General features: G+C 35.0%; 1 protein-coding gene across 2 annotated transcripts in view; it reads left to right on the top strand.

Moving 5' to 3' along the window:
• Nucleotides 1–3,390: 3,390 nt before the first annotated feature.
• Nucleotides 3,391–12,841, top strand: part of LOC6054107 (arginine kinase) — a 74,494-nt gene continuing 65,043 nt past the window's right edge. The window contains exons 1-2 of one of the 2 annotated variants that reach the window (XM_038262677.1): nt 3,391–3,655; nt 9,215–9,298. In XM_038262677.1, the coding sequence (XP_038118605.1) occupies nt 9,255–9,298 (44 nt within the window). In that variant the 5' untranslated portion in view covers nt 3,391–3,655; nt 9,215–9,254. The remainder of the gene's footprint in view (nt 3,656–9,214; nt 9,299–12,841) is intronic. The other variant, XM_038262679.1, reaches the window with a different exon arrangement.

Raw genomic sequence — 12,841 nt, forward strand, 5'->3', positions numbered from 1 at the left:
ACCACCCACCTAAGGTGGATTAAGCAACGTTTTTTTTATTGACGAACTTCCTAATGATTAATTCTCAGATTCTCAGATTCTCAGATTTTCAAGTTCTCAGATTCCCAAAATCAGAAAATTACCAATTCCAAAATTCCTTAATTCCCGAATTTCCTGATTCTCAAATTCCCGGATTACCAAAATCACTAACTTTTAAATTTTTTTCTCACAAATTTTCAAATTTTTAAACTCCCAAAATGTCGAATTTTCAGATTCCCATATTCCCAAATAACTTTAATTTGAAATCCTTAGATTGAAAAAATATCTAATTATCTAGTTTTAAAATTCTCAAATCCTCAAAATCCCATAGACATTTCTAAATTCTCAAATTGTCATAACTTTGCAAATATCCAAATTTCCAAATTCCTAAAACCCAAAATACCCAAATTATCAAAATTCGAATTCCCAGGTTTCCAGATATTCAAATTTCAAAAATCCTGAATTCCCAAGTTGCCTGATGCCCAGATTCTGTAATACCCAAATTCCCAGATTCCCAAAATTACACATATTCAAAAATTTCAAATCCTCAGGTATCCAAATTTTTAAATTCCTTAATTCTAAAATTCCCAAAATCCAAAATTCCCGGATAGCAGATTCCCAAATTACAAGATTTTCCAACTCCCACTGAGAATCTTGGAATTTTATTCTCAGATATCCAGAGTATAAAATTCCTGAAATTTCTAAATCAAAAATTCCCATGTTCTAAAATTTTAAAAATTTCCATATTCTTAGATTCTTTAATTCAAAGATTTCCAGATTTTCAAAATCACGTATTCATTGACTCTTTTTTTTATACCCAAATTCCCAGGTTACCAAAATCACAGACTCCCAAATTCTCAAATTTCAAAATAAAGAACTCAATGCCCAAAATTTTGAATTCACAGATTCTAAAAGTACTATATTTCTAAATCCTTAGATTCAAAGACTCCAAAATTCTCTAATATTTTTAAATTCTCAAATTCTTTAAATCCCATTTTTACAAATTCTCAGATTTCCAAAATCTCTAAGTGCCATATTCCCAAATTCCTAGAATTTTTTTTAAAGGTCCTATAATCCATATGTTTATATATCCATATGTTTATAGAACCTATTCAAAATAAACTCTAAATATACAGAATTCCCTGATTCCCAGTTTCCCAGATTCCGAAAATCGCTTCTTCCTAAATTCCCAAATTCCCATGTTCCCAGATTTCTAAAATCCCATTTTTTTTAATTCTCATAACCCATCCCATCTCTAACACACACGTGCACACAAAAAGTTGTGCGATGTTTTTTTTTGAAAATATCACTTTTATTTCTGAAAGTTCTACTCATATCTTTCCATCAGAAAGCCATCAATCCATTCTCAAAGTACAGATTTACAAATATTTACATGCTCTTTTTATGAACACTTCGTGAAATTGTATGGAAACCTGTATGGAAAATCTAATGATGCAAAATTGCTCCTTCCAATATAGGGAATGCGAGGGGCGGGACAATAGTAAGAAATTAAATAATTTAATTAATTAACTGTCGAAATTAACAAATTAAGGCAAAATTAACTTTTGTTTACGACCAAAACAACGCCACCTCTTTTTACACCACATTGGTTTGGAAGCTTGATATTGCACGGGATGTTTGTTGTTGTGTTAGGTCAAATTTTGTTTTGTTTTGATTACGAATGTGTATTTGCGTTAACCGAGGGGCGTGACATTGGCCTTAATGTATTAATTTTTGCAGTTAATATATTAAGGAATTAAATACCTCTCGTCATTTGACATCTGACAGCGCCACACCTGCATTCTAAACCTTGGTTTGTTAGACAAAATCAAAATAAAGCGGAATAATATTCTTGAGTGTTGTGTCGATATTACGTTGCGTGGTGAAATGCACCTTTGTTATGACTAATAAAAATAAGATTTGGTTGTTGTTTTTTTTTGTGTTTGCTTTTTATTACCCAAATAATTTTACCGAAAACTCTGCTCTCGCAGGCATATTCCGTCCAAACCTCTTCTCTGGAACACGTACGTAATTTTACATCGTTACATGATTCGCCACGATTGGCACTTGGTCCTAGGCCAACCTCACATTCCGCTGGATCGTTTTCGACAGCTTCTTCGTTGATTTTCAGGTGCAGGCGCTCTTCCAAGACGAAATCCATAAAATCGGTGCTGTACATGTTGGGAAGGCAGGGTAGGAGGCCAGTTTGCACTCGAAAACAGACACGGCGATTTGCCGAAGCTCCGCGAATTCATTTCCGATCATCCACAGAAGGACGTGTCAGCTAATTTTCCAGGGTTAATGTTAATGTCGATGTGAATGATGTAGGACGTAGATACCACAGGTCTGCCTAGATCCGGTTGACCACGTTCAGGAGGCAGGTTGGGATCTGGAACGCCACAATTCTAAGTGAACTGGCATTGTACTTTCCGATGCAGTAAAAGCGATGATCTGGCAGGAGTTCAACCAGTTGGCTTGTTGGATCAGATTCCTGGCGAGCAATGCCCTTTGGTTTGGTTAACGCCGAGAGGGAATGTATGGAACTCATTCGCCAGCGGCAAAAATGATCCATTTTGGCTAATAAGTCGTACAATTTAAATATTTATTTGTTATTTCATAAAACCATTTCTAAACCATTATTTCATTCATTTCTAAACCATTTCTAAGAAAATTAACAATAAAAAAACAAATGTGTGTGATTGATTCATTTCAATGATCTAAATGTTTATACAGTTGACAAAACATTGAACATTTTGTTAGACGACGGTGTTAATAACAATGCCAATTTTCCAATTCCAATGATCGGAAAACTTTTGGAAAATGCTTAAAGCATGGTGGAGCCACCAGGTAGTTCAAACTTCACCACGCGTCTCCATCAAATCATTAACACACCCTTTCGTATCCTTCACCTTCTTGAGCTTTTTCACCACGCTGAAAGCTTTCAACTTTCAAAAACTTCACCAAAGTTACCACGAGAGAGCACACAACACGTCTCTCTTTTCTCCCGCGTCAAAGTGCACGTGCTATTCTCCATCACGAGCACGCACACATCTTTCTATGCATTGTTTGGGGGCCCTCTGGATAAATAAATACTCTGTGCGAGTTGCTCCCCAACCAAGTGCCCAGTGCCGTTGCAGCTCCACCGTGGGAGCACATCGATCAGAAAGTTTTCAGCAATAACAGTTTGCTCGTGTAGATGTAAGTAGACCCAAGCTAAATTGAGAGGAAATTTTAAGGTGGTGTTTGTAGGCTTCTGGATGACTCAGAGAGAGAGCGGGAGAAACTTGGGAATTTTCGCGTTTTTTGAGCGATTTTTTGGCTGTGGTGCATAAATACTATAGTAGAATATTTATTGCGAAAAAACACGGTTGTGGTGTAATTTTTTGGGTTGAAGAGGAAAACGAAAATCGCATTTTGAGTGTGTTTTTTATTCGGTGCCAAAAATTTCGGCCAAGATAAATACACCGGGGATTGTCTTTTGCGAGTCTTTTTCTCCAGACAAGAAGAGTCACTGAAAAAAGAGCAAAAGTTCAGTTGTGTTCGGGATCGTCGCGGTTTCGCAAGTTAACTATATCCAGTGTGTGTTCAGTGCAATCCGGTTCTGGGAAGTTCTTAGCAAAATTTTCACGAAAAATCTGTGAGTATAGCGGGTTGAAGGGGGTTAGTTGTAGGAAGCGTTTCTTAACCCAAGTGATGACGTACAGTCAACCTTGTGACACATTTGAGACAAGGATTCACCCACTTTTCAGAGTTTCTTCTCCGGCAGCGTTCGATTACATCATAGCGTAAAGTTCGGCTTTGACGGTTGTCGGGAGTACGGCGAAAATAGACACTGATTGCATGCACCGGTTCGGTGTGACTCATTTGTGTCATTTTTTGCTTCATTTTTTTAAAATGTTCAAAAATATTTTTTTCGGGGTCAGTTTCGAGTTACTTCCTAAACCAACATTTAAGCAAAACCTTTTATCTGCTCCATTTTTCCTCTTTGCAACCCGTAAAAACCGCAAACCCTGGGTCATCGACGCCGAGTGACGTTCGTTCGTTCGTTCAAGAAGAGTCATGTTTCTCATACACATTTCATAAAATCAGTCAGAAATTAATTCAACACTTTGAATCATTTAGCAGCTTGGAACCTGAGAATCCAAAGAGCGAAATATCCCAACCATGACGAAGCGGACGCATGAGACATCTTTGCCAGCAGCAGCAGCAGCTGAGTAGTGGCACGGCTCTAACTGTGTATGGAGGCTCTTTTGTTACGTTTGTTCTTCTTCTGGTCGACGACGACGCTCGTTCAAACTGCTGCGTGACTTTGTCCTCGAGTTGTGGTGACCTTGCGGTGGATGCGGTGCGGGGAAAATGAGTGGTTTTGATAAAAAATTTGAGATCATTGTAGGTTAGAACTTTTTGTCACTCAAAAATACTTAACATATTAATTTGTACGATATAGAAAAAGTTGTCCAGATCAATCTTCGATTTTCGTGAAGTTCAGTTCTGATTACCTATGGTCCCTATCAATAAAGTCTTTTTTTTAATATCTTGTAACGGAAAGGACTGTTCTTACCGAGGTTCTTACTGACTTCCTGAGTTTTTACAAAGACATGATTTACACCAGAACTGGGCATCGGCATACGAGAGGATAAAGAGCATGATTCGGTAGTAAAATGGAACTGGAACGGGCGGAGAGGATAAATCCCGAAATTATCGAAAGTATTTTACTCGTAGGTTCATTTTCCAAAAACTTCACCCTTCAAAAAAGTGTCGATACCGAGACTCTTTTAGCCCTGTCCCATCTACCTGTTGATGTTTACAGTAGAAACAAGCAGGAGCAGAGCCTATTCTGGAGCAATATTTGAATAGTTCGCATGAGCATCATTTTGATAGCGATTATTATGCTAGATCTGTAGTAATATTTACACTCTTAAAAAAGACTACCTACGGTTTTATTTTATATTCTATCACAAATAATCATTTTGTGAAAACAAACTTTTTTGGATGTGCGACAAATGGTCGAAAATGGACAAAAGATCTAATGGAGAGAGAAAGTGGCTAAAATATAAAATTTTGAGATATTTACATTTTCCCAAACAAAATATTTTAATAAATTTTAGATTATTTCCACTCTTGTAAACATGATCAGTTCTTGAAAAAGTTTTCAAAAGTTTCTTTAAACACAAACACCCAAACTGGACATCGGCATACGAGAGGATAAGGAGCACGATTCGGTAGTAAAATGGTACTGTGTGAAGACTGAGAGGATAAATCCCGAAATTACCGAGAGTACTTTACTCATGGGTTCATCTTCAAAAAAAAGTTCATCTATCAAAAAAAGTACCGGTACCGAGACTCAAACCCAAGACCTTCGGTATATCGAACCGTGCCTTTGCCGTATGGGCCACCATGGTTCGGTGACTAAGTGGCGGTCATTTGGCCTCTCAATAGGATGAACTGTTCCAATGAACGAATGAACACGTGAGAGGACTATACTCTCGCAAAATAGCACTTTCCTCACGTTTCTTTTCGTGAGGACTATCCCCTCGTTCTTTAACTTTGGATGAAGATATTTGAATATTCTTCAAAATTTCTAATTCTATTGTAACCAGAGCAGTTTTTTTTAAGTTTGAGGAATTTAATTGTAAATTCAGATTCCAATATTCTTTCAAAATATTTTATGCTAAATTCAATAAATTTTTGGAGAATATTTCAATTATTTCAATCATGAGAAGTTGTTTAAAAGTGCATGAGAAATTATATGTACAAACATGAGAAAGTTTAATATTGTCTCAGACATATAGTCTGTGACGATTTCCTTTTTTGCAATAATGAATATTTCTTAAGCAGCTTGAACATTTTTGAATCCAATGCACAGTGGGCGAAATGGAACCCAAAATCGGACTTAATTGAACGCGGCTGGTTCCCTGGTATGAAAAATAGTGTTTCTCATGTAAAAAAATCCGGGGAATCGAATGGTGATGGTTTCATCCACCGCACGAAACGGCAAAGGGTCCATTTTGCCCCAATTCCCATTTTATAACATTTTTTCTTGAAAATTGGTCTGTATTTAGAGCGGAGGCTTTATGCGGCCATCAAAATGCACTTAACTTATGTGAAAATGTCCCAGGAATCTAGTAAAAATAACCACTTGCACCGCAAAAATCATCTAGGGTCCATTTAACCCCAATTCCGCTATAAAAGCATTTTTGGCCATTTTCAAATGTTAGGTCAGATTTTAAAAATCTTAAAATATTTTTATCGTAAAGATCAGACAATTTTACATAAGAATGACGATGTGCATTTGATAGTTTGACAATTTTCAAGAAAAAATGTTAAAAAATAGGGAATTGGGGCAAAATGGACCCTTTGCCGTTTTGTGCGGTGGATGAAACCATCATCAATCGATTCCTTGGATTTTTTTACATAAGAAACACTATTTTTCATACCAGGGAACCAGCCGCGTTCAATTAAGTCCGATTTTGGGTTCCATTTCGCCCACTGTGCAATGCATTTAGGTATTCTTTCAAAGGTATTTGTTCTTGATTCTGACATAATTTAAACATGTTTCTTTCTGGTATTCATGAACAGTTCTTAAAATAGCACAATGAACTTAACATTTAATAATTCAGGGATTTTCCAATATTAAAAAAAAATATTCGTGTTTCAATAATAACAAGGGGAAATTTTCGTATGTTTGGCAAGTTAAGCACTCGCTCCTAATTCCATCCAATTTCTGATTTAAACAACTCATTTAGCAAAACTTTTGATAGAAACTTGCTTGCTCACTTCTTATTGAGCTATTTATCATTCGATTTCAATTTATAACGCTTTTAATAAGCTGTAATTGAATGTCAAAGGGCTGATATGGCAACATTGGAGGCACGCTGGAATTAGATGCTGCTCCCCTATGTATTTTTGAATACAAACAGTTTTTGAGCATTTTTATTCGCTTTTTTTTTTGTTTTTCTGGTCACTGGTTAGCCTATTATTATAAACTGTGTATTTAATTGTTTTTAACAAGTTTCATAAGATTATTAATTAAAAGAAATTTAAATATCCTAAAAAAGGTTTATCCTGGATTCACTTTTTTGTAATTTTGGTAAGCTCAAATTTAATCTAAAGTGAATTTTCGAATTTAGAGCCTAATTTTCAACAAAAAGCACAAAAAGCATAATTTTTCAAGTTTATTTCAACAAAAAAATGTATGCGAAAGTTATATTTTTGGGAAGAAAAAAATAAGATAAAATTTGCATTAGCCATTTAAATTACCATAAATTCAGCTGTTCTTTAAAAAGTTTGATTTTTTTAATTAGGAGTCCATAAATATCAATTTTATGAGATTTTATTTTCAAGCGCCAATTCAGGGTTCTCAATTTATACATTTTTCAAAATTAGTTTTGTAAAAAATATATTCAGACATTTTTAAATATTTTCAAATATTTTATTTGGAAGAGTTTTTAAACGGGTTTTCACAATAATATGCATCATGTTTGATTGTTAAAAACTGCAAGATTTTTCAACAGTGATTTCAGTTTCAGAAACATCCGAACCAAAATTTTAAAATGGGATTGGAATCAAAATAAACTTTCTAGATTTTTTTTATAACCTGCAACGTTTTCGAGATAAGTCCACCTAAAGTTAGATTCTTGTGAAATCTGTCATTCTGATTGGCTGAGATGCAGCAACAAAAAGAAAACAAAAAAGAATTTTATGAAATTTTCTAAACTTTTTGCAACAAATGTTATCAATTTTTTTAAATCTTGATTAACATTTTAAAGGGGTTTAAAATTAAAAATCTGATAAAATTTTGATTAGGAAAATCAGCAAGTTTCACAAACTTATCATGGATTGCTGAGGTTTGTAATTTGAAAGTTGGGTGCTATTTAGGTAATAACCGAAAAACCTCTTTTTTGTTGTACTCACAAAATACTTATCTGAAAATAAAATAAAATAACACCAAAATATCACATCAGTTATCCTTCTATTCCCACGATTCACTCAAGTATCACTTATAAGCACTCCAAAACATTATATCAAGCTACACCTAGTATCGTTATCATGTTACTCAACCAACACCCCTGGGTTAGCTTACCATCGATCCAATGTATATGCTTTACTCACACTTCAGCTGAAAACTTGATAGGCTCCTTTCTTGTAAACAGGGGGAGGCGTCCCCGTAGACTTGTTGACGCCATCGACCGCCAGCGAAGAGTGCAACCTTTGCCAGGACTATCATTACGGTGCACTGAAAAAAAAAACTGCAGATTGTTTTGTGAAGAGTAAACTATTCAAGATGAAAATTAAAGTTAGTTGATTAGTTAACCAATGATATAAAACCATTTTTTACATGAATTTGTAAATTTACAGCCAAGCAAACGCCAAAACAAAACACTGTAACGACTGTAACATTTTGTCCAGTCCCAACCGGGAACAAACAAACGAGACTTGTTTCCTGGAAATCGATAAAATTGAAGGATAACTGGAGTGACACGATACCGGAACCGTGTTGGCTATAGAACGAAATAAATACTACAATGAAAAAATTGTATTTTGTGTCTCCACTAGTCTATCAGATAGACATGGAAATGCCACGGAGACATTAAATGGGTTATTGATACGATGTTGTCACGTGCCATTCTATGATTTGGGAATGTCATCAAATATACTGGAAATGGGGAACAGGATGGAAGATTATGATTAGGTGTTTTTTTTTTTATTGATCGAGCCGAAATTTTATAAGCATAAAAAATAAGACCATTTAACAATACTATTGCGTTACATAAAAAATTAATTTCAACTCTTCCGTTCAAGAAACCCGTTTTTATTAGAATTGGTCTAGAACTGCTTAAAACGAGTGGTATCTAATTAGTGATAATTTTCACATCTTGGATATGTAACTTGAAGTGTTGTAAAACCATGGGGTTTAAGTTTTTTTCTGAACTCAACAATATGGCCTGCACGAAAATTTCCAAAACTAGCCTATAATTTCGCATGGTCGTAAGAATCATTTTCCCATCATAACCTAAAAAAATATATTTTTTAAAATTCAGGCCTGAAAGGGTTAAGGCACATATTAAATGATCTTAATAAACTTAGGAAAAACAACATTCCTAAAATGTATGTTTTCAAATATGGTTGTTTTAATTCGATTAATTTTCTAAGCCTTTCTTTTTATCTTAAAACGTCACTTTCTTTTCTTTTCCAGAGAATTTATACTCAAATATATACTAATCCCACTGCTCGCCATGTTCGGACTTTGGTACTTTTCGCTCGCGTTGGAAGAAATTAGGTAAGTGCTAAGTTTACAAACATTCCACAGTTAATTTGTCATCAGTGTCGAAGCTGCTGCGCCGCTCATAAAATGCTTCGCAAAAAAAAACGCAGTTCCGCTACCGCTAGAAAAATAATCATCACCATTGAACACTTTGGAATCCGATAATATCGACGCTGTAAACCGGGTGAATCACGACTTGCGCCAGCAGCCGGCTTTAACAGGCCTTAACCATTTGTGAAGGCATGGCGTCATCCTTGGCGAGTGCCAAGTCACGTGCAAAGCAAACACAGCATCTAGAAAATTCATTTTGGTTCTTTTTCCGAAAAATGTGCAACTTGCTCATTGGGGTAATTACGCGTAGTTCCGATAAGTAACTAGAAAGAATCGGCATTAATTATGCTAGATTACCTTTGAAAGTTGAAGAACTAGAGCAAGTTGGAATTCTTGAAAGGTCATAGAACATCAGACATCAAATTTAATTAAAAAAGAAATATTTTGAGAATGTTTGAAATCATTTTTGTCTACTTGTCTGAGATAAAACCCCGCGATGTATGCAACCGCCCAGCTAGCAATGCCTCAAAGTAAGCTTAACCGTGCCGCTTTCAAGCTTATGCGCAGCGTTTTTAGCCACAGTTGAATGTAGCTGAGATACTGAAAGAATGCTTTTGGCTTGGAGAACAAACCAAGCCAAAAAATGCAGGAAGGAAAGAACAGTAAACAGCTGCCGGATTTGCCAAATTAAATATTGACTCGAAAACGTCTAGAAAATGGCAAGGTACGCGCTTTAACCGGTCTGTGGGGTTGTTGTTGTTTTGCTACGGAGAAAGAAAAAATAAACCATCGTGCTTCTCCTCTTTAAGGCAGAAGGAGTGTGCAGTTTGTAACTTATGGAGACGCATGGTAATTTATTAGCAGTTGAGGCAGGTGGGGTTGTTTACTAAAACCAATTTTATATACAGAAAGCAAGTTGAAAATCAAAAATTTATCTGATTGTGATAAAATTTGATCCTGGGCAAAAATAGTTGACAACTGTTTGCCTCGTCAACATTTTCACCAAATTTCAAGGATGATTTTCAAAATGTGTAAGCAAAAAATCCTTTACACATTAATACAGTTCATGCAACACAATGTAAATGGTGGTAAGTTTAAAGTTTTGCTATGCGCAAAGCGAACTGTCAAACTTTGTGAGCATTTTTTCTCAAAACACCGAGTTGATTTGCGGGTGCCACGCTATCTCGAGATGGGATGAACCAAATTGGCTGAAACTTGGAGAGAGGACTCTCAAGACATATCCCGTGTGCATGACGAAGCCCGATTTTGAAATTTAGGTTTTTTTTAATTATAAGAATCAAAAACTGTTGATTTTTTATATAAAAAACAGAAAAAAAAATAATTTTTTTAAATAAACTTTTTGAGAATCGGCCTTCGTCATGCACACGGGAACCATTTAGTGAGTCTTCACAAAAATTTTGAGCCGAATTTTTCGTGGCACCCGTTTTTTGAAACTGCTTACTTTAAATAGCTATATCTCGGCAATGGTACTACATCGAAATGTTTTCATATTTACTTTGTTAATAGATCAAAATGTATATTTTAAAGCCCTGAAAACAAATTTAAAAAAATATTTAGTGTGTGCCCATACCAAATTTACATGTATGCAACCCCTTAAGCATGACTTTTGCATCTATTAACCCCTCGGTAATTTCGGTTTGTTTTGGTTTTTTGACGTTTCAAAATTTGGCAAAAATTTACACTACATAAGAGTTTTAGTGGAAAATACTGAAGTGTTCTTAAAATACTGTATTTGATTTTTTGTATACATAACTCTGTCAATTTCTCACAACAATATTGATGAATTGAAATTACATTCAACTCTCTGGTTGTCAATATCATCAGATAAACTCTTCGAATAATGAAGCTTCAGTTTACAAACGATTCAAAATGAAGACTCAATTGAAATTTGTTTTCTTGCTAACCAGCTATGGGAGCGAATCCTGGCAACGTCCAGCAAACAAAAACAAAGAAATGTCAAACACCCTTCAAAGCTTCATTTCTCAAAGAAAAATGTCTATGCAAGCCATGAGAAAGTGAAATTATTGACAACCGGAATAGATGTTTAAAGCAAATAGAATCCAAGGGACCGTCGAGGAAGAGATCCTTCAAGCAAGAGAAAATATCGAGGAATAAAGGCAATCGAAGTATGCCGTTTGAAGGGACTGAATAATTCATCGGTACATGGAGTAATATTGATATTGAGAAGATCGACAGCCTGAGAGCCGACTGTAAAACCGATTTTAATTAAAAAATTAAGAATTAAAAAACCGCATAATAACTGGGATCACAAAATCACTGGGATTTTTTATCAGAATCCAAATAAGATGATATGATTCGATGAGCCACAAGGATGACTAGAATTACAGTGGCTCAGAGTATCTTCAAATTACTTCCGTATAAAGTCCAAAAAGGGCATGTAAATTCAAAACTCAAATCGATTACACAGTCCAAACAGGATTTTGTCTCTGAGACGAGTATATGTGTTCTTAGTAGAACTAAACTAACATTTCAAGCGGGTGTATCTCAAAATTGGGACCGTTTGGAGCAATTCTGGACCCGGATTCTGATTCAGCAGAAAAAATTCTACTAGGAACACATATACTCGTCTCAGAGACAGGAAGCAAATGGTTTTTTGTTGAACTGTGTTATCAGTACTTTTCATTATCGTTAAATTTTCAAAAAAAAAATCTTATAGTTTCAAAAGCAAAGCAAATTACTAAAACTTGTTATGGCTGGAGAATATTCATAACTATTCTGAAGTATTTTTTATAATGTTGTATTTTTTGAATTATCTGAAAAAATGCGAATTTCTTTGCATAGCCACACAAATTTTGTCCACAGTGGACTCTCTGGCTGTCGATATTCTCGATATCAATATTGCTCCAGCTGTCAATAAAATTTTCATTCCCTTCAAATAGATTGCTTTGATTTTTCGTTCTATAATTTCATAACTCCCGCTCTCGAAGTTCTTTAAAAAGCTTTCTGAAAAGTTAGACTTTTTAACAAAATTGTTCAATTCTCAGAATGTTACAAGGAACTATTATCAAGGTAAGCAAACAACAACAGAACCTTAAAATCTAGAGTTTGTTTTAAAGGACACAATCGCTTATAGCACTTTTTCAAAAAAAAAAATCGGAAATCATGAGTGAGCCACTCTTTTTATTACAAAAACCAAAAACATTTATGAGATTTTAATTAAAGGAACAATCCAAAGCGTACTACACTGAATGAATAAATGTGTGTCTATTTCTAAGGTTTTCGATTAATTTAACAACCCTGCACTATTTCGAGGTAATACATATTTTATTGACTCAAAATCTGTCAACATTCCCTGATGTAACATTACTAAATCGCTTAAGAAACTAACTATTTAAATAGACTTTCTAGACCCACACCTTCGCGTGTACAAATTAAACCAGAACAAAATGCTGAGCAAATGTATGTGAGTGAGGATGTTGATCATAATAATATATTCCATTATCTCGACACTGGCAGAACCGATTT

This window comes from Culex quinquefasciatus, chromosome 3, assembly GCF_015732765.1.
Source record: "Culex quinquefasciatus strain JHB chromosome 3, VPISU_Cqui_1.0_pri_paternal, whole genome shotgun sequence".
Taxonomy (NCBI): domain Eukaryota; kingdom Metazoa; phylum Arthropoda; class Insecta; order Diptera; family Culicidae; genus Culex; species Culex quinquefasciatus.